The 24633-nt window shown below is 44.1% G+C and overlaps 1 protein-coding gene across 1 annotated transcript in view; it reads right to left on the reverse strand.

The window, feature by feature from the left end:
* Positions 1-24633, reverse strand: part of LOC132396939 (vigilin-like) — a 192630-nt gene that overhangs the window by 45731 nt on the left and 122266 nt on the right. The window contains exons 12-16 of the mRNA XM_059975068.1: positions 19602-19741; positions 13277-13381; positions 4945-5058; positions 2559-2645; positions 1686-1817 (exon numbers count right to left, since the gene is read on the reverse strand). Of these exons, the coding sequence (XP_059831051.1) occupies positions 1686-1817; positions 2559-2645; positions 4945-5058; positions 13277-13381; positions 19602-19741 (578 nt within the window). The remainder of the gene's footprint in view (positions 1-1685; positions 1818-2558; positions 2646-4944; positions 5059-13276; positions 13382-19601; positions 19742-24633) is intronic.

The raw sequence follows: 24633 nt of genomic DNA on the forward strand, positions 1-24633 counted from the left end.
ATCAGTTAGTCCAAGTATTCAGGTTTATATGATGCTGTCTTTCTGTGCTTCTTGTAATTACTTCTCACAAACTGCTCTCTTCTCTGAACCAGCCACTACTTAAATGACAGGATGAACTTCAACTAAACCGCAGCTGAGTTGCTGTTGAGACAGGTAAAGGTGAAGGAAAGTGATTATCAATTGAAAAAGATGCTTAAAACCCGAGATAAAAACAGAAAGTCTTCGAAATACTCAACAGGTCAGGCAGCATCTGTGGAAAGAGAAACAGAGTTTACACTTCAGGGTACGTTACCTAAAATATAAACCTAACTCTGAGAGGAATTCTAATTATTTATGAGGCTTCCACAAAGGAATGGAAATAGTTGAGGGACATTTCATGACTTGGCGGCCATCATCACTTGATGCTGTCAATCAGAGGTCCAAATCAAACCCTGTCTGGAAGGCCGATTGGAAGCCCAGAGGTTAAGGAACTGTGCAGGAGCCTGGGTCTGCGAATTTCTGAGAGTCCGCTGGGGAAATTGTGGCCTAGTGCTTGCAAGAGTATGCTGGAGGCTGAAGACGGCCTTGTTCCTGCGGTTAGAAGACTGTGTGGGTGGGTGGGAGAAGGGGATGAATGAGGCTTGTTTTGTTGACATTGCATTGTCACTTGATTATGTTCTGTTTTGTTGTGTTTGTGTTGTTCCTCCCAGCACTGCGGTGTCAGAATATGTGGTGACACTTGGTAGCTGTCCCAAACACAGCTTCAGGTATGTTCGTTGCTAATGCAAATGAAGCACTTGACTGTTTGTTCCAACGTACCAGTGATAAATAAATCTTAATCTGTATTTTGTTTGCACTGCAGTGAAGTAATATTTATTTAAATCCATAATTTGCACATAGCCACTGGGTTATGGTACCACACAAGACTTAAGAGCTACAGACAGAGAGGAAGGAATGTTGGTGATCAGCAGAGCTTATAAAATTTTGGTTAGGCCAGATCTGGAGTACTGCATACAGTTCTGGTCACCCTACTATAAAACAGATGTTGAGACTTTGGAGAGGGTGCAGAAGAGGTTTACTAGGACGCTGACTGGTTTAGAGGGCATGTGCTGTCTGTCACTAGAGGCTGGATAAACTTGGGTCGTTTTCTCTGGAGCAGCAGAGGCTGAGGGGAGATCTGATAGAGGATTATAAGAGTATGAGAGGCATCGATACAGTGCACAGGGGGTATCTGTTTCCCAGGGTAGGGGTGTATTATACCAGAGGGTATGCATTGAAGGTGAAAGGCAGCAAGTTCAATGAGTATGTGAGGGGTAAGTTTTTACTCAGAGTGGTGACTGGCTGGAATGCGCTGCCTGGTAGGGTGCTAGGGGCAAATACAGAGATGTTTGGATAGGCACATGGATGTGAGGAAGATGGTATAGATAGGAAGGATTAGAGTTTGGGTGTTTATGATTTGCTTTTCATTTGTTTTGGTACAACATTGTGGGCTGAATAGCTTGACCTTGTGCTATACTGTTTAAAAGGCAGGATCGGTAGGTTGGATGACCCAGCTCTTGGCAGAACAGGCTTGATGTTACACGGGTTGCTTATTTTTGTAGAATTATGAGTTACGGAAAACTTGTTAAAGGTGCTAACTAGTTAAGTAAGGACACGAGTTGCAATGAAGCTTAAAGAGTGGACAAAAACCTCCCGGTGCGATGTACCAGTTCTCGCTGAATGGACAAGATTCGGTCTCGGGCAGCCTCACAGTTTGCTTTCTTTCCCGTGATGAGGATCACTTCCGAGTTGCTGTTCTCTGTGGGGAGGTCAATCTTTGTGTTTGTTTCCTCGCGAATCTGGCGAAGGAGAGCAGAGGACAGGTCAGAGGGAGGCAAGCTTGCAGCACACGTGGTCCAGACACAAAGGCAACAGACGCTCAACAACTGGAAGCCACAAAGGCAAAACTAACACCAGCATATATTACCATGTAAGAGAGGGAGAGAGGGAAGGAGAGGATAGGACAGATTAGAGGTCAGTGGGAGGGTGGGGGGAGGGAAAGGGAGTGCAGTAGGGTTGAGGGGGGAGGGAAAGGGAGAGCAGTAGGGTTGAAGGGGAGAGGTGGGGGGAGGGGGCAAGGGGGAGGGAGTGGGGATAGGAGGGTAAGGGGAGAGAGGAGAGGGGTGGAAGGGGGAAGGGGGATAGAAGGAGAGCTATAGAGATAGGGGTAGAGAGAGAGAGAAAGAAAGAGAGACTATGTGAAAGATACAAAACAGATACAGATCCTTCTCCCCACTGTCCACCATGACCTCCCAACCCCATTTTGTTCTTCCCACTTTTGAATGGAGGGACTTATGAGACCTTGTAAGTCTATCTGACAGGACGGATAGAGACGTGCATTGTTTGAGAGACGCTCTGTCTGAAAGGTGATGGCCTTCAAGAGTGCAGCACTGCCTCAGATTCAGCACCGACTGTCCGCCAGGGTGATGTGCTATTGCCAAGCATGCAGTCTCCTGGCTCAGAGGCCAGACTACAACCCAGTGGTGCCCCAACTGACACAAACACAAACCTGGACAGTTACATTTCTCTCCAGCTTGTACCTTTTTGATGTTGGCCCCTCCTTTACCGATGATGTTCTTGTGGAACTGCTTGAAGATTGGGATGGAGACAGAGTAGCTGTTCTCAATCTGGGGAGAGCAAAGACCACAACAGCAGATCAGCGGTGGGCATTCAGTAATACCAGTGCTCAACACTTCACATGGCTCATCGTACTCATGGGAGTCAACATTACCAACAGCCTGTCCTGGCCAGGCCCTAATCTTGCTACAGAAGCCTTAGATCCCACACCACCAGGTTCAGGAACAGTCATTACCTGAAAACCACCATGGTCCTGAACCAGAGTGGATAACTTCACTCACCTTACTCTGAACAGACTCCACTCACTTTCGTGGACTCATTATTGAGAGATACAACACAGAACTGCCCCTTCCGGCCTAATGAGCTGCAGTGTCCAGTAACCCACCGATTTAATACTAGGCCAATTATAATCAAATCAAATCATCGGCATATGTAATGAGAATGTCGTCTTTGTGACAGCAGAACAAAGAAATACGTAATCCTGTCAAAAACTACACCACGAAGACAAAAGAACACTCTAAGTGACTTCACGAAAAGGTTATTGAAAAGCACAAGTCAGGAGATGGATACAAGAACATTTTCAAGTCACTGAATGTCCCTTGGATTACAGGTAAGTCAATCATCAAGAAATGGAAAGAATATGGCACAGCTGCAAGTCTGCCCACAGCAGGTCGTCATCAAAAACTGAGTGACCGTGCAAGAAGGGGACTAGTGAGGGAGGCCACCAAGAGACCTATGACAACTAGAGGAGTTACAAGCTTCAGTGGCTGAGACGGGAGAGACTGTGCATACAACTGTTGCCTGAGTGCTTCACCAGTCACAGCTTTATGGGAGAGTGGCAAAGAGAAAACCATTGTTGAAAAAACTCACACAAAATCTCAGCTAGAGTATGCCAGAAGGCATGTGGGAGACTCTGATGTCAGCTGGAAGAAGGTTCTATGGTCTGATGAAACCAAAATTCAGCTTTTCGGCCATCAGACTAAACGCTGTTTGGTGTAAGCCAAACACCATACATCATCAGAAACACACCATCCCTACTGTAAAGCATGGTGGAGGCTCCATCATACTGTGGGAATGGTTCACTGCAGCAGGCCCTGGAAGGCTTGTGAAAGTAGAGAGTAAAATTAATGCAGCAAAATACACGGAAATCCTGGAGGAAAACCTGATTAAGTTCGCAAGAGTACTGTGACTTAGGAGATTTGCTTTCCAGCAAGACATTGACCCCAAGCATAAAGCCAAAGCTACACAGGAATGGCTTAAAAACAACAAAGTTAATGTCCTGGAGTGGCCAAGTCATAGTCCAGACTTCAATCCAACTGAGAATTTGTGGCTGAACTTGAAAAGAGTTGTTCACTCACAATCCCCTTGCAATCTGACAGAATTTGTGCTCTCCCACTCATGGACCCCATTCCTGCGCTCCCTTCCACATGGCAAAATTCTGGTTCCCATGTTCTCTCTCACTTACTGGAAACCCAGTCCTCCAATGCTCCCTTCTGTCTCACCAGAGCTCCAGTTTCCCATACTCTCCCATTCACTGGGCAGAGTCCTGTGCTCCCCTTCTCTTGTCAGGTCCCTGTATGTTCCCATGTTCTCTCTCACTCAGTAGCTCCCTAGATCTCACTCTCCCTTCCAACCCATCAGAGCTCCGGTTTAATTGCTCTTGTCCCGTTTCCTGAGCCAGTTTCTCTGCTACCTTTCACTCACCTTGCTTCATGCACTCTTCAAACTGACAAGCGACCTGTTTCACCATGCTCCCTTTAAGTGAATTAAATATGTGCTGGTGTATTACAACTAACAAATCTGACAGTCTAAGACCACCAAAGTCCCAAGTGTGACAAGTTTTCTCAGTTTTATTTTGGGTTTCTGACGTCTGCGGAATTTGACCTCACCATTGTTATTCTATACAGGATGTTTCAATGTCCCCAAAGAACACTTTGGGAAAGCTGAGGAGCAGGCAGAGGTGGGAATACCTGATGAGGCCTCGGCCTGAAATAGCGACTGTTGAATCCTTTCCATAGACACTGCCTGACCTGCTGAGTTCCACCAACATTTTGTGTGTGTTGGAGGTGGGAAGGAGATAACAGAAAACAGAGGGTAAGGGCTGTAGACTAGGGGTTTGGAAGATGTGATGGGGGCATGGTGAGGGAGATGTGGAGAAGGATGAAGGAGGTGAGGTCAGAGGGTTGGGCTATGATTATATAGAGCTACGGTGGGCAGAGGATGGCAAGGGAATGTGTTTGTAAGGGTTTGCATCACCGGGGAGACCCAGCAAAAGGCTTTTACCCACGAGTCACTGCTTTAAGTTGCAATGGGATGTGGGAACTGTTCAGACTGAAGAGGGCCACTCACCAAATCTGCGATGACTTTCTGAAGGAACTTGCCACATTTCTCCACCTCATTCTTCGGACCACGCAGCTGCACGATGTCACTCTTCTGCGCAGGGTCCGGGAAGTTGATAATCACCTGGGTGGAAAACAGATGATTTTACTTGTTACAGAATAGAGGGGCAAAACCCTTGATTAATAAGAAAGGAACCAGAGGCCATTAAGCTGCACGAGGGGGACTGAGGGATAGCTCAAAGTAAATTTTATTATTGCAGTACATGTATCTCATCATATACAACCCTGAGATTCATTTTCCTGCAGGGATACTCAGCAAATCTATAGAATAGTAACTACAACAGGATCAATGAAAGATCAACCAGAGTGCAGAAGACAACAAACTGTGCAAATGTGAATATAAATAAATAGCAATAAATAAGTAGAACATCAAATAACAAGATAAAGAGTTTGAGATTATTGGTTGTGGGAACAATAGACAATAGGTGCAGGAGTAGGCCATTCGGCCCAGCACCGCCATTCAATGTGATCATGACTGATCATCCACAATCAGTACCCTGTTCCTGCCTTCTCCCCATTTCCCTTGACTCTGCTATCTTTAAGAGCTCTATCTAACTCTTTCTTGAAAGCATCCAGAGAATTGGTCTCCTTTGCCTTCTGAGGCAGAGCATTCCATAGATCCACAACTCTCAATGGATGGGCAAGTGAGTGTAATTATCCCCTTTTATTCAAGGGCCTGAAGGATAGTAACTGTTCTTGAACCTGGTGATGTGAGTCCTGACACTCTTGTACCTTCTACCTAATGGCAGCAGCATGAAAAGAGCGTGACCTAGGTGGTGGGGATCTCTGATGATAGACGCTGCTTTCCTATGACTGCATTTCATGTAGATATGCTCAATGATTGGGAGGGCTGTACCCATGATGTACTGGGCCGAACCTACTACCTTTTTAGGATATTCCGTTCAAAAACGTTGGAGTTCCCATACCAGGCTGTGAAGCACTCAATACACTCTTCCTCAACCCTTTGAGTCTGTTGTAGAGGGAAGTTCTCACCTCACCTCATCCCTTGTAACAAAGGGTCCTGAACCTGAAACATTAGCTGGTTTGCTTTTTCAGAGGCCGCCCGACCTGCCAAGTACTTCCAGCATGTGCAGTTTTATTTTGGATTCATTCATCCCTGCCAGCTTGTTATTTTCATCTTGTAAGCCACTAGGCCCTATGTGTCTATACCAGTTCACATTAGCTCATTTCCCACCCCTTTTCCTTTAAGCTATTCCCTCTTATTTGCCCATCAGCTGCCCCCACCTCCCTGCAGCTCTCTGCTTCTCCTGCCACCATCTGCACTAGGGACAATTTACAGCGAACAATTAACCTGCTCACACGCCATTGGGAACTGGAGCACTCGGGAGAAATCCTCGTGGTCACGGGGAGAACATGCAAACTTCACACAGACAGCACCAGAGCTTGGGATCGACCCTGGGTCACTGGAGTCACACAACACTGGTACTAACTGCTGCACCACTGTGCCGCCCCATGTAGGTCTAGGAAGAGGCCACAGCACTCAGAATCAGGTTTAATACATAATTTAAAAACTATAAATTACAATAAGAAATGTATATTAGAATTAAATAAGTAGTGCTAAAAGAGAGTAAACCAGTGAGCCAGTATACTTCGGTTCATTGTCCATTCAAAAATCTAATGGTGAAGGGGAAGAAGCGGTTCCTGAAACATTGAGTGTGTGTCTTCAGGCTTCTGTATCTCCTCCTTGATGTCAGCAATGAGAAGAGGGTATGTCCTGGGTGATGGGGATCCTTAATGATGAATGCTGCCTTTTTGAGGTATCACCTTTTGCAGACGTCCTTGATGCTGGGGAGGTTAGTGTCCATGATGGAGCTGGTTGAGTTTATCTCTATAGATATTGCTATAATCCAGGTGATCCAAGACCGAGTGGAGAGCCAGTGAGATTGCATCTGCTAAAGACCTACTGTGGCGTGTCCCACCACCCAATGAAATCCTGGTTGATTTGCACTTTAATTTTCTCTGCTCATGTTGGTTCTGAAAACTTTACAATAAGCCAATATCAATATCCTTAAGGAGCTAGATATCCACCAGGAACTTGGTAAAAGAGTGTTCCCTGACTCATTTCCAATGGCTTGACCCTGAGTTAATGTCCTCCCATGTTTTGTATTCCTTCTAGCACCACGAGCCCAATCTAACTGGGTCAGAACTCAGCTGGTAGTTGTATTCACCTTATCTGAACCTGGATCCCTGGCACAGAAAGGTGGGCACCTGCTCCTGCTGCAAGGACTAACTTGAAGATCTGGGATTCCTGCCTCCAAAAGTGATTTGTGCGATCTGGAGAGAAGGATAAGCTTTAGCATTAGCTTAGTGCAGTGATCACAATAAATTTTAGTGCCATTACTAGAAACAGATTTAAAATAATTTGGCAAAGGAACTGCACGGTGAAGGATGATTTGCCATTGTAGGAAACAGGCTTAAGTTTTCATTCATGGATCACTGGATGGCACTTGGTGAAAGAAGACAGCCTGTCCTGTAGTTAGAAGACTATGTGCGGGGGTAGTTGGGTGTTAGAGAGGGAGGAATGGGGCTGTTACTTTGTTGCTTGTTGTGTTCTGTGTTGTCCAAGTTCCTGTCATTTAACCATATACGTGTATATCATCAAATGAAACCATGTTCCTCTGGACCGAGGTGTAGAACACAATACAAATAACTCACACACATAAATACCACAAATAAATAAATAGTAAAATATATTCCTGAAGATTGAAGATTGAAGTACATTTATGACACAAGTTAAAAAGATCTTTTCCTCCCCTCCCCCCACCTTCTTACTCTGTCTTCTCCCCTTCCTTTCCAGTCCTGAAGAAGGGTCTCAGACTGAAGTGTCCATTGTTTACTCTCTTCCATAGATGCTGCCTTACCTGCTGAGTTCCTCCAGCATTTTGTGTGTGTTGCTTAAAAAATGTAGATGGCATCAGAGGGCGACTTTTCCCAGTCCATCAGTGGAACAGTTTAAATTCTTCTTCTAATGCCTCTTTTTTCCCTTTCAAGGTGGTTGGGGTCCTGTTGGAGTCTGTGTTCTACAGCTCGACGCTAACTGCAGTTCTTCATGCTGGCAGCATGTTCCCATTCTAGGAACTCGCTGATCAGCTGCGTTATCTCCAGGAGCGGCCCGGAAAACAAAAGCCTTCAGCGCGCGACCTTGTGTGGCTCTGCGGACCCAGTTTCTAGTCAATATCACAAACTGAAGTGTCATGGGGAACTGGAACATCGAGCTAGTAGGTGTGGACGTCGGAGACTTCTAATTCAGGCAATCTCTCTCTCTCTCTCTCTCTCTCTCTCTCAATGGTGAGTGAGAGCTTGCTGCTGGTTCTCGAGTTGGGGAAAACGAAGTAAAAACAGCACGACAGGCTGTAACATCAAAATAGTGAGCTGTTCGTCCCCCTCTCGCTGTGGAAGGAGTGACATCTCTCTCCCTCATTCGTGAGAGACAGAGAGAGCCTGTGGGATGTTGAACAGTTGGAACAGTAGTTTTTGATGGACAATCTCTCTCTGGGACTGTGATGTTGCTTGCATGGTGGGTGGTGGGAATAAGTGAGGGGAGGGTTGATACTTTTACTGCTGCTTGTGCCTGGAAGTGGGGCAGGGAGCTTTGGGTTGTAATGTTTTTTTCTGTTATTCATTCTTTGGGTCCTTTCTTCTGTTTTGAGGATGTCTGCGGAGAGTAAGAGTTTCCGGTTCTATACTGTATACATGCTTTGTTAGTAAATGGAACCATTGAAGTAAATGGTATATTGCTACCGGTGTAGTGAGACCTGGGTAGTGGCAGGGAGTTCAATAGTCTCGCAGCCTTTGGGGAAGAAGTGTTTCCCAACCTACAGTCCTTGTCCTAATGCTATGATACCTCCTACTTGATACTGGAGGTTCAAAGAGATTGTAGCACGTGGGAGGGGCCCTTCACAATGCTGTGGTCCCTGCGTACGCAATGCTCCTGATAAATATTTCCGATGGGTGGAACAGAGACCTTGATGATCCTGTCAGTGGTCTCCGCAGTCCTTTGTAGGGTCTAGTGGTCAGGTGCAATTTCCCTACAGACGGTGATGCAGCTGGTACGGGCATTCTTAATGATGATGTGGTAAAAAGTGGTTAGAATAACTCACCTCAATCTCTTCAGGAAATGAAGACGCTGCTGTGCTTTCTTGACTAAAGAGGCAGCACTGAGGGATCAGGAGAGATCATCCGTTATGTGCACTCTCAGAAACTTGGTGCTTCTAACTCTCCCTTTATGTGCAGCGAGGAGTGGTCTGTCCACACCTTCTGCTGAACATTGTGAGCATGCCATGCTGGAGTGTTTAGGAACACTTGTGGGCTGCCCCAGGGGCAGCTTCAGGTGTATTGGTTGTTCATGCAAATGACACATTTCACTGCAGGTTTTGATGTACGCATTACAAATTAACTTGAACTTTGACTCAAAGTTCTAAATTCATCTCCCATTCAAGGCACTCAAGTACAAGAATTTCATCTGACAGTCTTGGTGTCATACTAAGGGTGTGCTGCAGCGCTGATGATACCACCCCTTGGTTAATGCTCGGCCCCATCAGTCTCACAAGTGGGCAAAGATACCACAGCCATGAGAAATTCTGCAGATGATGTAAATCTAAAGCAACACTCAAACTGCAGAAGGAACTCAACACATCAGGTAGCATCTATTGAAATGAATAAACAGTCGAGACGTTCTGGGCCGAGGCCCAACTTGGCAGTATGCAAGCATCTTGATGGGTATTCCGGTCAGTTCTTACGAGTATCACTGAGTAGTATATAATCTGGTCATAAATATAGACATGAGAGATTCTGCAGATGTTGGAAATCCAGAGCAACACAGGTAAAATGCTGGAGCAACTCAGCAGGTCAGGCAGCATCTATGGAGGGCAATCAAGAGTTGATGTTTTGGGCTGAGACCCTTCATCAGGACTGGAAAAGAAGGGGAAAAGAAGCAAGAATAAGAAGCTGGGGAGAGGGACAGGAGTATGGGCTAGAAGATACAGAGAAGGCTGTACCAGGTGCACTGGATAGAGTAGATGACCCTGACAGATTTGAAAGTGAAGTATTGCCTCATCTGGAAGGACTATTTGGGTCCCTAAATGGTGGTATGGGATGAGGTGAATGGGCAGGTGTATCACTTGATCTACTTGCAAGGATATGTGCCAGGAGGGAAGTCAATGGGAAGGGACAAATGGATGAGGGTATCACAGAGAGAGCAATCTCTGCAAAAAAAATAGAGTGCGGTAAAGGTGTGTTTGGTGGTAGTATCCCAATGGAGTTGGCAGAAGTTGTGGAAAATGTTGAGCTGGATGCAGAGGGTCATGGGGTGGTAGGTGAGGAGAAGAGGACTCTATCCCTATTAAGTCAGTGGGAAGATGGGGTGAGGGCAGATGTCCAGGAAATGCAGGAGATGTAGGTGAGGCAGCATCAATGTTAGAGCAAGGGAAACCCCATTCTTTGAAGGACACCTCAGATGTTCTGTAAGGGAAGGCCTAATCCTGAATACAGATGCAGTGGAGATGGAGGAAGTGAAAAAAGGGAATAGCATTTTTACAGGTGAAAGGGTGGGAAGAGGTGTAGTCAAGACAACCCTGAGAGTCAGTAAGCTTATAAAAACTATCAGTCTGTCTCCAGGGATGAAGAGAGAGATTGATAAATGGGAGAGAGGTGTCAGATGGATCATAGAGAGCAGGGTGGAACCTGGAGGCTGAGTTGATGAAATTGAGAAGTTTAGCATGGGTGCATGCAGATACAGCAATGCAGTCATCAACATAGTGTAGAAAGAGCTGGGGAACATTACCATTAAAGGCTTGGAACAGAAGTATTGATCCATGTACCTGCTGAAAAGGCCGGCATATATGGGTACTCACAGCTGCACATTGGACTTGGAGAAAGTGGGAGGAGCCAAAAGAAGAATTGCTGGGTGTGAGGACCAGTTCTGCCAGCCAGCGAAGGATGGTGGTGGAGGGGAACTGGCTAGCTCTGCCATCTGGAAGGAGATTTAAGGCCTTCTTGATGGGAGGGAATAGAAGTGTATAGGGATATCCATGGTGAAAATGAGGTGATTAGGGCCTGAGCACTGGAAGTTATTGAAGAGATCGAGAGCACATGAAGTGCCACGGACGTAAGTGGCCTAATACATTGCTTAGGTGTTGCGACGGTTGGCTTCTTGCAAGAGATGCATGCTAGGGTGGTCCAGAAGGATAGATCACATGGCTGAGTTAGTCAATGGGACACAAAATTGGCTTGGTGCCAGGAGGCGAGAGTGTTACTCACAAAATGCCGGAGGAACTCGGCAGTTAGGCTGAGGGGAACAACCGCTTGCCACCCTCAGGTTGGAGGAGCAATGCCTTATATTCCGTCTTGGTAGCCTCCAACCTGATGGCAAGATTCATGTTTTTGAGGGTGTTCCTGCAAGGTTGTTTCTCAAATTGAAAGTCTGTGACCAGTGCTGTGCCACAGGGATTGGTGCTGGGTCCATTGTCATGTATATTAATGATACAGCATGACTACGAAAGTGGCATGATTAGGAACTTCACGGATGACATCAAAATTGGTGGTGCGGTGGATGGTGAAGGAAGGTTATCCAAGGTTATAACAGGATATTGTTCAACCAGGAAAGTGGGCCAAAGAATGGGAGGTAGAATTTCCCATTCCTATTGGTGCTGCCTTCCAGTGGTTGATCGGTGGGATGACAGGCTGGATTGCCAACGTCTGCTCACTGCCGGGAAAACGTACCATCAATTGAGGGACATGTCGCTCTGTCTTGGACTACATATGTTTTTTTTTTGCGTGAATATGTTTCTTTGCCCGCTATTTTGAAGGTGTTGTGTATGCTTGGCACCTTGGCCCCAAGGAACACTGTTTTGTTCAGCTGCATCTATGCATGGTTAAATGATAATTATACTTGATTTGATTTGAAAATTTGAATGTGAATGATGCATTAAACTGACAGACAGACATATTTTATTGATCCCGAGGGAAATTGGGTTTCGTTACAGCCACACCAACCAAGAATAGTGAAGAAATATAGTAATATAAAACCATAAATAATTGATTAAAAATAAGTTAATCATGCCAAGTGGAAATAAGTCCAGGACCAGCCTATTGGCTCAGGGTGTCTGACACTCCGAGGGAGGAGTTGTAAAGTTTGATGGCCACAGGTAGGAATGACTTCCTATGACGCTCAGTGTTACATCTCGGTGGAATGAGTCTCTGGCTGAATGAACAAGAGTAGAGCATGCACAGTGAACAACAGGATAGTGTTGAACAGAGAGACTTGGGGGTAAAAGCACACCGTTCTCTGAAAGTGATGACACAAGTAAACAAGGTGGTCAAGAAGGTATATGGCGCTTCTGTTTTCACTGGGCAGGGGGCTAAGCTGGGACATTATGTTACAGATGACCAAGATGCTGCCAAACTGCACCCGAAATGTTACATTCACTCTGGGTAGTGATATTCTTGGAAGGATGTTATTGAGCTAGAGAATTGCAGAAAAGAGTCACAAGGATTTTGCTGGGTCTGAAGAACTTGAGTTACAATCAGAGATTGAATAAACTGGGACTTTTCCCCGAAGTGAAAGAGTCTGTGAGGGGTTTATAAAACCACGAAGCAGATAAATAAAGTGATACTCACAGCCTTTTTCTCCCCAGAGTAGGGGAGTGTAAAACCACTTCTCCCCAGAGTAGGGGAGTGTAAAACTAAAGGGTGTAGAGCTAAGGCGAGAGGGGAGAGATTTAAGGGGGACCTAAGGGGCATATTTTTCCACACAGGTGGTGATGTATATATGGAACAAGCTGCCAGGAGAAGTGGTAGAGCTGAGTACAATTGCAATGTTTCGGACTGAGACCATTCCCCTCCACAGATGCTGCCTTACTTGTCAAGTTCTTCCTGTACTTTGTGTACATTACTCAATATTTCCAGCATCTGCAGAATTTCTTGTGTTTATAGTACAGTTAGCCATTTTGGGTGGAATGCTTGAAGGGCCTGTTTCAGTGCTGCTTCATTCTATGACCCTATGTTTGGCAATGATTCAGAAAGTACTTCATTGCCTGTAAGGTGCTGTCAAATGACTGAAAGGGATATAGAAAAATGCTATAGGAACATATGCTTTTCTGGCTATTCAGCAGGCAATTACAACTTTGAAAAGGGAATTGGATAAATATTTGTAAGAGAAACTTGTATAAATGTGAGGATGGAGGAAAGGGAGAGTGGGATAAACAAGAGAGATCTTCTCAGCAGCGTGCAGAGACACCTCCGTGTAGAATGAATGACCTCACCTCAGGAAACTTGTCACGGATCTCTTTGATCTTCTCTCCCTTCTGACCAATGATGGATCGGTGCAAACGCTGCTCGATGATCAGGTCCTTGGTCCGCTCGTTTTCCTAGTAATGAGAAAGGAGTTCAAACACAGAGCGGTAAGCCAGATGTACGTACCTGTTCGCATCTGCTTCTCCCCACTGGCCCTTTTAGAAACCCATTTTTATGTTCCCAGATATATCAGTGTAGTTTCCCCATTTATTCATTCTGTAGGAAGAATGCCTGTGAAAAATCTAGCAGAGATTAATACCCAAGCAACCAAATCATCTGCAGTTCCTGCAAACTCAGAATCTGAGTTATTGTGTTATGTAGTCACATAAGACCTTAAGATACAGGAGCAGAATTAGGTCATTTGGTCCATCGAGTCTGCTCCGCCATTTCATCATGGCTGATCCATTTCCCCCTCAGCCCCAGTCTCCTGCCTTCTCCCTGTAAGCCTTCATGCCCTGACAAATCAAGAATTTATCAATCTCTGCCTTAAGATAACCCAAACACTTGGCCACCACATCTGCCTGTGGAAACGAATTCCACAGATTCACCAGTCACTGGCTAAAGATATTCCTCCGCATCTCCATTCTAAATGGTCAACCCTCTATTCTGAGGCCTCCCCCCACCGGAGGAGATATCCTTGCCTCATCCATGTCTGTGCCAGTGGTGTAGTGGTATCCACACCCAGACTTTGGAACAAGTGATCCTGGGTTCGAATCTGGCCTGCTCCTTGCACGTTTTTCATTCGTGCTGAGTTCAGTGTTCATTTAGCAACTCAGCCTTGTAAAACAGATAAATGCTAAAAGAAATGGCCAGGTTGCCACCAAGTGTGCTAAACAAGGCGCAGGGAGGAACTTCTCTCCACGTCCACTCCATCGAGGCCTTTCAACATTCAATAGGTTTCATATTAAAAGCAGAAGGAGTTGATCAAGCCCTTTGAGACTATTCTTCTGCTCAAATGCATCACACCTGACAAAATTCACAAATCACTTCTCCTTTCTATACTTCCTATACCTGGCACCTTTATCTATAGATAATAGCTGATATTATAGCACAATAAAACTCATCTGATCCCTTGCCAGTATTTTGGGGGAGAGTATACCAGATTTATATGACCCATGGCTCCATTAGATCAGTTTATTGTCATATAACCAGGGTGCAATGAAATTGCTTGTTCGCGTGAAACTCGCAGAGTGAACAGGTTACATGGGAATAATAAATATAAGAAATACCACAATGAGTGTTAAACAGTAACATGGTGCAAAGATTGAAGTGCAGAATAAAGTAATGCAAAACATCCAAAGTGGTTGTAATGCAGCCTTAGGATTCACACCACCAGGTCCAGTAATTGTCGTTATTCCTCCATCACAGATGGTTCTTGTCCCATCATTGAACCGTTGTCATTACCTATGAAGACTTTCAAGGACTCTTCATCTCATATTCTTGATATTTCTTGATGATTTGTGTTGGCCAAAGTAAATTGGAAGGAGTTGCTAGCAGGGATGACAGCAGAACAGCAATGGCTTGAGTTTCAGGGTAAAATGATACTATATATATCAAAAACAAATAAATACTGAAATGGGAAAATAGTACAACCGTGGCTGACAAGGCAAGTCAAAGTTAATGCAAAAGCAAAAGGGAGGGCATACAACAAAGCAAACTTTAGCAGAAAGAAAGAGGACTGGGAAGCTTTTAAAAACCTACAGCCTAAAAGAATCATTAGGAGGGAAAAGTTGAAATATGAAAGCAAGGAAGCAAACAATATCACAGTCGATGGGGGAAAAAGCTTTCTCAAGCATATAAAAAGTAAAAGAGAGATGGCAGTGGAAATAGGATTGCTAGAAAACAAGGCTGGAGAAATAATGACGGGACAAGGAGCTGGCAGATGAACTAAATGAGTATTTTGCAACAGTCTTCACTGTGGAAGACACTAGCAGTGTGCCAGGTGTTGAAGGGTGTGAGGGAAGAGAATGAGTGCAGTTACTATTACAAGGGAGAAGGTGCTTAAAAAGCTGAAAGACCTAAGGATCATAAGTTACCCAGAACAGATGAACTGCACCCTAGGGTTCTGAAAGAGGTAGTCGTAGAGATTGTGGAGACATTAGTAAAGATCTTTCAAAAATCACTGGACTCTGGCCTCAGGTATGGGCATAAACAATAAATAACAAGATAAGAGTCCTTAAAGTAAGATCATTGATTGTCTCAATAGATAAGTGTAGTTTCCCCTTTTGTTCAAGAGCCTGATGGTTGAGGGGCAGTAACTGTTCTTGAACCTGGTGGTGCGAGTCCTGAGGCTTCTGTACCTCTTGCCATGGCAGCAGTGAGAAGAGAGCATGACCTGGGTGGTGGGGATCTCTGATGATGCTTTCTTATAACAGTGTTTCACGTAGATGTGCACAATGGTTGGGACGGCTTTACCCGTGACGTATTGGGCAAAATCTACTACCCTTTGTAGGATTTTCTGCACAAAGGCATTGGTGTTCCCATACTATGTCATAATGCAGTCAGTCAATACACTTTCCACTGCACATTTATTGAAGTTTGCCCAGGCTTTTGATGTCATGCAGAAGCTCTGCAGACTCCTGAGGAAGTAAAGGTGCTGTCTTGCTTTCGTTACAATTACATTTATATGATGGGTCCAGGACAGGTCCTCTGAGATGGTGACACCCAGGAATTTAAAGTTACTGACACTCTCCACCTCTGATGCTCCAATGAGGACTGGCTCATGGACCTCTGGTTTCCCTCTCATGAGGTCTATAATCAGTTCCTTGTTCTTGCTGACACTGAGTGAGAGGACGTTGTCATGACGCCACAGCTAAATTTTCAATCTCCCTCCTGTATGCTGATTCATTACCACATTTGATATGACTCACAAAAGTGATGTTATCAGCAAACTTCAACATGGTGTTGGAACTGTGCTTAGCCACACAGTCATAGGTGGAAAATGAATAGAGCAGGGGACTAAGTACACATTTCTGTGGTGCTCCTGGAGATTGTGGAGGAGATGTTTTTACCAACCCAAACGGAGTAGTTTAGCAGGACATCTAGAGACATGCCCAGCTGGATGACATTGGAACAGCGGTCCTCATAAATAAACGGCTTTATTAATATTAAAGAATTGAAAGAAGCACTGCTTAAAAATTGGGATAAAAGGAGAGGGAAGGGAATTGTATAGAAGTGATACAAGGACTCTATGGTGTTACGTACCCTGTAACTGGGTGTCAGACCAGCAAAGATAGAAGTATCCGTTGGAGTCTGGTGGTACCAAACTAAAAGTGTTTATTAGTAAACTACACAATACAATATCAAAAATGCAAATATACATATAAAACAAGTTAGCAGTAATAAACCTAAAAGTGTAGGAATAATAATAATCAATAAACAAGCTCCATCAACGTCTAGGGGTAAATGAATTGTCATAGAAAAGTATAAAGTTCAGTTCATAAATGCTGAAGTAGTTATGGTTGCTATGTTGAAATCGGAGAGAGAGAGAGAGAGGTAACAGCTACAGCAGCCAAACCTTCCTTTGCTTTCTTAATCCGTTGTATCGTTGTGGTCATTCAGTTATGACCCCTCTGGTCTTCAGCTAGACCGTTCTTCTGTGGTGGACTCGTCACTCTGGCATGAGTGGACACACACACACACACAAGTCCCCACTGGCCCTGCTGTAACACTGTGAGCCTTACTGACTGATCTCCTGGTTCGGTCTTCGAAGCCCCCACCTTTCTGTGGGTTCCCAACACTCAGTCAGTGTCCACTGGTGTGTCTGAAGGGTGTCTCTCCAGACCTGTCTTTTATCCCCACTCACGGGGTCTCAGCTATCCATCAACTCTGAATGACTGTGTCCATCAAATCAGGCCACTCCTGCTATCTCCTGAGGAATGTTAACGAGCCAAGTACAGTCCTTGTAGTAGAAAGTAAATAATCCAGGAAGAGTCATAATACAGTTAATCAACAGTCTCTCTCCCCCTCTTATCTGTAGCAAATGTTCTTGCCTGTGTTTCATCTCTCTCTATCATGAGCAGCATAGCAACAGCAATAGTTCATGGTTCTCGGGGGGGGGGGGGGTTGGGAATGGTTAACTCTGCACCCCATTGTCCATCAGGTCTGTTCATCACTCATAACAATGGAAAATTCAAATAATAGCACTGGAAAAAAAATGAGCAAGGACATAGGAAAAAGACTATAATCAAGACTTCTAACCAAGGAGCAATGGGGGGTGGGGTGGGTAACGATTCCCAAGTGTTCTATTAACATAAACTACAGTGGATAAACAACAAATACAAAATGCTGGAGGAACTCAGTAGGTCCGGCAGCATCTATGGAAATGAGTAAACAGTCGACGTTTTGGGCTGAGACTTTTTTTCAGGAGTCAGAAGAAAATTATAAGCCTTAAGGATGATTATACTTCTTTCAAACTCTCCCACTGCAGTAATTTACAGTCTTTAAATGCAAAGTTCAAAATAAATTTTATTATCAGAGTACATATATGTCACCATATACAACCCTGAGATTACTTTTCCTTTGGGCATACTCAGCAAATCTATAGAGTAGTAACTATAAACAGGATCAATGAAAGATCAGCTAAAGCATAGAAGACAATAAAAAGTACAAATACAAATATAAATAATTAGCAATAAATATGAATATGAAATAACAAGATAAAGAGTCCTTAAAGTGATATTATTAGTTATGGGAATATCTCAATAGATGAGTGTAGTTTCCCCTTTTGTTCAAGAGCCTGATGTTTGAGGGGTTATAACTGTTCATGATCCTGGTGGTGTGAATCCTAACGCTCTTGTACCTTCTACCTGATAACAGCAGGGAGAAAAGAGCATGGCCTGGGTGATGGGAGTCTCTGATGATGGCTTCTGCTTTCCTGTGATAGCATTTCATGTAGATATGCTCAATGATTGGAAGGGCTTTACCCATGATGGACTGGGCCAAATCCACTACCTTTTGTAGGATTTTCCATCCAGGGTAGGGGGAAGGTCACTTGTATACTAGAATTTCCAGAAGACATTCAATAAGGATGCATGTAGTTGGGGAAAATGTATTGGCAGGATAGAGGATTGGTTAACTAACAGAAGGTAGAGAGTTGAAATAAATGGCTTTCCCTGGTTGGTAGTCAATGGCAAGTCAGTACTATATATCGTAAACCGCAGTTGTTCATGATACACAATAACGATTTGGAAGAGGGCACCAAGCGGACCAAGAGAAGTGTATCTAGGTTTGCTGATGAGACTAAAAAGTGTGGAAAAAGCAAATTGTACGGAAGATACAGAGAGTCTGCAGAGAGATATAGATAAGTTAAGTGATTGGGGAAGGGAGGACAATGTTGGTAAATGTGTGGTCATCACCTTCGGAAGGGAAAATAGAAGATCGTTATTATTTAAATAGCGAAAGATTGCTGCCTGCTGTTGTACAGTGGGATTTGGCAGAGCTTGTGCATGAATTGCAAAAGATTAATTTGCATGTAGGTGCAACAGGTTATCAAGACGACAAATAGGATGTTGGTTATTGTTAGAGGGATTGAATTTAAGAGCAGGGAGATTATGTTGCAACTACATAGGATATAGAAGAGGCCACACCAGGACAACTGTGTGCAGTTCTGGTCTCCTTACTGTTATCAAGGGAACATGGATCGGGAAGTTTATACCTTGAGATAACGACAGAGCAAAGGGGGTGTTGGATTTCTTTTTCTATTTGCACAATGCGTCTTCTTTTGCACATTGGTTGTTTGTCAGTCTTTATTTACGTGTAGTTTCCATAAATTCCATTGTATTTCTTTATCTCCTCAGGGTAGTAGATGATGTCATAGGTATATGTACTTTGACAGTAAATTTACTTTGACTTTTTTTTGTATTTGCACAGTTTGCCTTCTTTTGCACATCAGTTGTCAGTCTGTGTGTGCAGTTTTTTATTTATTCTACTGCATTTCTTTGTTCTATTGTGATTGTCCACAAGAAAATGAATCTCAGGAAAGTACGTGGTGACATATGTGTACTTTGGTAATAAATTTGCTTTGAACTTGGACTTGGAAGGAGGAAGAGCAGGCTTTCTGTCTCCTTCTAGGCACCAGGAAGTAGTTTGCTCAAAGAGGGGGTTGAGCCCAGGAAGCAGGGAAATTGAGTTCCTGTGAATTGAGTCAAGGATTTGTGGTGAGAGAGTGTCTGAGTGAAATGTCAAGAGAGCTTAAAACAGTTACAAAAAACGGAAGAAGTAATAGGGAAATTGGTAGTAGTAGGCTTGTGTGTGATATAAGCCAGATTGAAAGAAATAGGAAACCACAATTACCATTCTGACCACCATCTCAAGCAGTTCCTTCTTGGCCAGCTGGACACCTTGTGGATCTCCCTCAATCCGAACCAAATTGCTCTTCTCGTTATCTGGTGGGATGCGCACGGACACCTTGTACTGCTCCTTGATACGATTTACTGTGAGAAAAATAGAGAGAGACAGAGGTGGTGTGGCATTAGGGCAGAGGAGTGAGGAAGCTAAAAATCCAAGCCTTTTAACAAGAGTCGGGCAGACATATATAGCTAGGGTGCCTAAGACTTTTGCATAGTAGTCTACTAATTTTATGGATTGCACTTTACTGCTGCCACAAAAAAACACAGTTCATGGCAAATGTGAGTCATGATAAACATAATTCTGATATAGGTCTCTATGGTGGACTGAGAACGGGAAGGGGGCAGGGAGAGGGGAATCATGGTAGGGTAAAGGGAAAGTGAAAGGGGAGGGAGTGGGAAGCACCAGAGAGACATTATAGACAATAGGTGCAGAAGTAGACCATTCGGCCCCTCTAGCCTGCACCGCCATTTTGAGATCATGGCTGATCAACTACTATCAATACCCGGTTCCTGCCTTGTCCCCATATCCCTTGATTCCCCTATCCATAAGATACCTATCTAGCTCCTTCTTGAAAGCATCCAGAGAATTGGCTTCCACTACCTTCCGAGGCAGTGCATTCCAGACCCCCACAACCCTCTGGGAGAAGAAGTTCTTCCTTAACTCTGTCCTAAATGACCTACCCCTTATTCTCAAACCATGCCCTCTGGTACTGGACTCTCCCAGCATCTGGAACATATTTCCTGCCTCTATCTTGTCCAATCCCTTAATAATCTTATATGTTTCAATCAGATCCCCTCTCAATCTCCTTAATTCCAGCATGTACAAGCCCAGTCTCTATAATCTCTCTGTGTAAGACAGTCCGGACATCCCAGGAATTAACCTCGTGAATCTACGCTGCACTTCCTCTGCAGCCAGGATGTCCTTCCTTAACCCTGGAGACCAAAACTGTACACAATACTCCAGGTGTGGTCTCACCAGGGCTTTGTACAAATGCACAATCCTATCACTGCTATCTAGATATGCCACTATTTCATCCTTAATAATGGACTCTAGCATCTTCCCCACCACCGATGTCAGGCTGACAGGTCAATAGTTCTCTGTTTTTTCCCTCCCTCCTTTCTTAAAAAGTGGGATAACATTAGCCATTCTCCAATCCTCAGGAACTGATCCTGAACCTAAGGAACATTGGAAAATGATTACCAATGCATCCGCAATTTCCAGGACCACCTCCTTTAGTACCCTAGGATGCAGATCATCTGGACCTGGGGATTTGTCAGCCTTCAGTCCCATCAGTCTACTCATCACTGTTTCCTTCCTAATGTCAATCTGTTTCATTTCCTCTGTTACCCTATGTCCTTGGCCCATCCATGCATCTGGGAGATTGCTTGTGTCTTCCTTAGTGAAAACAGATCTAAAGTACTCATTAAATTCTTCTGCCATTTCTCTGTTTCCCATAACAATTTCACCCAATTCATTCTTCAAGGGCCCAACATTGTTCTTAACTATCTTCTTTCTCTTCACATACCTAAAAAAGCTTTTGCTATATATTCCTGGCTAGCTTGCGTTTGTACCTCATTTTTTCTCCATGTATTGTCTTTTTAGTCAAGTTCTGTTGTTCCTTAAAAACTTCCCAATCATCTGTCCTCCCACTCACCTTAGCTCTGTCATACTTCCTTTTTTTTAATGCTATGCAATCTCTGACTTTCTTTGTCAACCACTGTGGCCCCTTACCCCCTTTGAATCCTTCCTTCTCTGGGGGATAAACTGATTTTGCACCTTGTGCATTATTCCCAAGAATACCTGCCATTGCTGTTTCACTGTCTTTTCTGCTAGGATATCCGTCCAGTCAACTTTGGCCAGCTCCTTCCTCATGGCTCCATAGTTTCCCCTGTTCAACTACAACACTGCCACCTCCGAGCTGCCCTTATCCTTCTCAAATTGCAGATAAAAACATTCTGTAATGATCAATAAACCAATTGTTTGGAATCATATGACCTTGCCTTGTGTCTCAGAGCTGGGTGTGTCTCCACACCCTCCCCCCCCCACCCAGCACTCTTTCTCTGCCACCTGTCCCACACCCATCCATAATGTTCCACCCTTGCCATTCCCAGTAATTTGTAGGAAAATTAATTAAGAGGGAAAAGGTAAAAAAGTACAAAAGGTAGTTAAGTAAGTAGACCAATCTCATTGTCATTCTACAGACAATTTATTTATTTATTGAGGTATGGTGCAGAAAAGACCCTACCCAGCCCTTTGAGCTGTGCTGCCCAGCAATCCCCCAATTTAATCCCAGTCTAATCACTGAACAACCGGTACATCTTTGGAATGTGGAATAACACTGGACCACCCAGAGGAAACATACAGTCACGGGGGGAAGAAAGTACAAACTCCTTACGAGCAGCAGCAGTACTTTAACCTGGATCACCGGTACTATACAGCTTTGTGTTAACCACTGCACTACCTTGCATGGAATAGAATGTTGTGAAGCAACTAAGAATATCAGATTTGGACAGAAAAACAATCTGAAATAAAGTGGGCTGCGGAACCATAAGGACAATATAAAAAATGAAACAGGTCCTTTCCAAGACCTTTGCCTTACCTTCATCACTGGAAAGTGTGATTAATCTCTTAAAGACCTAATTTTCTAGGATTAGCTGAAAGCACCATCATCACGTACCATGTCCTATGACATAGGTGTTCATGGTCTCATAACCGTGAGTATTATTGGCAAATTTTTTGACAGAAGTGGTTTGCCATTGCCTTCTTCTGGGCAGTGCTTTTACAAGGTGTGAGTTCCCAACCATTATCAATACTCTTCAGAGATTGTGGTCACATAATTGTGGTCTTGTAATCTGCCCCAGCGACTCATAGGACCATCCACCACCTGCTCCCATGGCTTCATGTGACCCTGAGTGGGTGGGGGGGGGGGGTCTAAGCAGGTGCTACACCTCGCCCAAGGGTGACCTGCAGGATAGCGGAGGGAAGGAGTGTCTTACACCTCCTTTGGTAAAGGCATATCTCCACTCCACCACCCAGAGTTGGAAGTAGGGGCCTGTAAACCCATTAATCTGGCAGCAATTATTAATAAGATAAAGCTCAAGGGATCACAGGGTGGCCCTTTTCCTCATCAGGAGAGCAAAGGACCTCTTGAGGATATTCAATGCAACGTGTGGCAAAGGAGGTCTTACCATTGAGGGGGTGAGGGGTAGAATCTAAGGGTAATTAATTGGTTCATTAAGGTTGTTATAGCTGGGGGTGGTAATGGAGACAAGCTCCCACTACCTATTAAATGCTCCTGATGGTGTGAAACCAGGTCCAGCTCCTAGCCTTTACACGTAACTTAGCTACTAAGCCTGGCGGAACTAGTTCTACTGACAGAAGAGGGAAAAGTGGGTTACTGGTGCCTTAAAACCAGTCGCTTCAGGCAGATGGGGCTGGTCAGCCGTGGCTGGCAGCTCACCTAGGAGAAGGGAAACTCGGATCTCTCACCTCCATTGCCTCATGGCTATACTCACTTATGGGGAAGGTTTCGGAAGTAAATCTACAGCCGGAGTCCTACATTGAGGACAACACTGCTACTGCTAAACTCTATCGGTCTCTGCTGTTCCACAGGGTTCATCAGATGCATTTGAGAGGCAAAGCTTGCTACGTGGGCAAGAGCTTGCTCTCCATACTTGACTGGACTGGCCTGTATATCTAGACAGCTAGGACTCCACACCCCTGCTTGACCATGACCACCAGAGGCCTACTAATGTAGATTAGTGTAGATGGGGGGGCGGGGGTGGGAGTGTTGATGGTCACTGCTGACTGTGGGATGAAGGGCATGCTTCTGTCTCTCTCGAATGACTTTCTGAAATGAACTCTATTAGGCTAGTGGATGCCTAGCAGTTGGTGCAATCCTTTACAGTGCCAGTGTGCTTGTGATCATGTGGGTCTCCTCTGGCTGCCCCAGCTTCCCCCCACATTCCAAAGACGTACAGATTAGGGTTAGTGAGTTGTGCAGGCCCTGGAAGCATGGTGATACCTGTGGGCTGCCCCCAGCACATCCTCAGACCGTGTTAATCGTTGATGCAAAATTTCACTGCTCGCTTCAATGTATATGACAAAAATAAAGCTAACGTCTATTCTCTACACGGCCAAGGTATAAATGCCATGAAAGTGAGTTTTTTTTTACAACGGTAGCACAGCACATTACAAACATGCCAAACGCAAGTCAAAATAAATATAAAGGTAATCTTTATAATCTTAAAGCTCAAAGCAAAAACACTATCTTAAAACTTAACTCCCCCAGGCAAATAATCCGACCCCCCACACCTCCCTCTATCTATTGGATCCATAACTTTAGTGTAAACACTTTATAACGCTGTTTACATTGTAAATACATGTTGGCATTTTGGACACTTTATTTCACAACTGTATTTTAGCCTCTAGCTTTATTTTTTATATAATTATTTTATTCTATATAATTGTTGGAAATAGAAATTGTCAAAAGGGCATAAAAAAGAAAAACTGTTTAAATGAGTAACAAATTATGTATTTAAATGAAATACTGAACGGATTAGAACACTACCAATACGTCTACAGTATTATAAAACAGTGTATTCGTTCCCAATAGTTATCGACAGAGGAACTGTGCATGCTGCCAGTTTCTATTGGTTTACTGTAAGTAAACAAAATCTGCGCTGACACCTAGTGCAGATAATAGACTGCTTTCAGACAATTATTTCCTCCAAACCTTTATTTTAGTTGTAAAATTCAAGGTGATTGTTGGTAGCTTAAAATTTTTCCACAGTTCCTAACTTGTTGAAGTTATGAGATAGTTTCAATTTCATTCATGTCTGTTTCTGGTATCTCCAAGTCTGAATGCTTGAAATTACAGTGAGCAAAGCAGTTCTGAGTTTTCTTATTGCTTATTTCTCGTCAACTGTCAGTGACAAAAATCACTGCTTTTTGAATCCAAACACACACAACTGGC

This window comes from Hypanus sabinus, chromosome 7, assembly GCF_030144855.1.
Source record: "Hypanus sabinus isolate sHypSab1 chromosome 7, sHypSab1.hap1, whole genome shotgun sequence".
NCBI classification, from domain to species: Eukaryota; Metazoa; Chordata; class Chondrichthyes; order Myliobatiformes; family Dasyatidae; genus Hypanus; species Hypanus sabinus.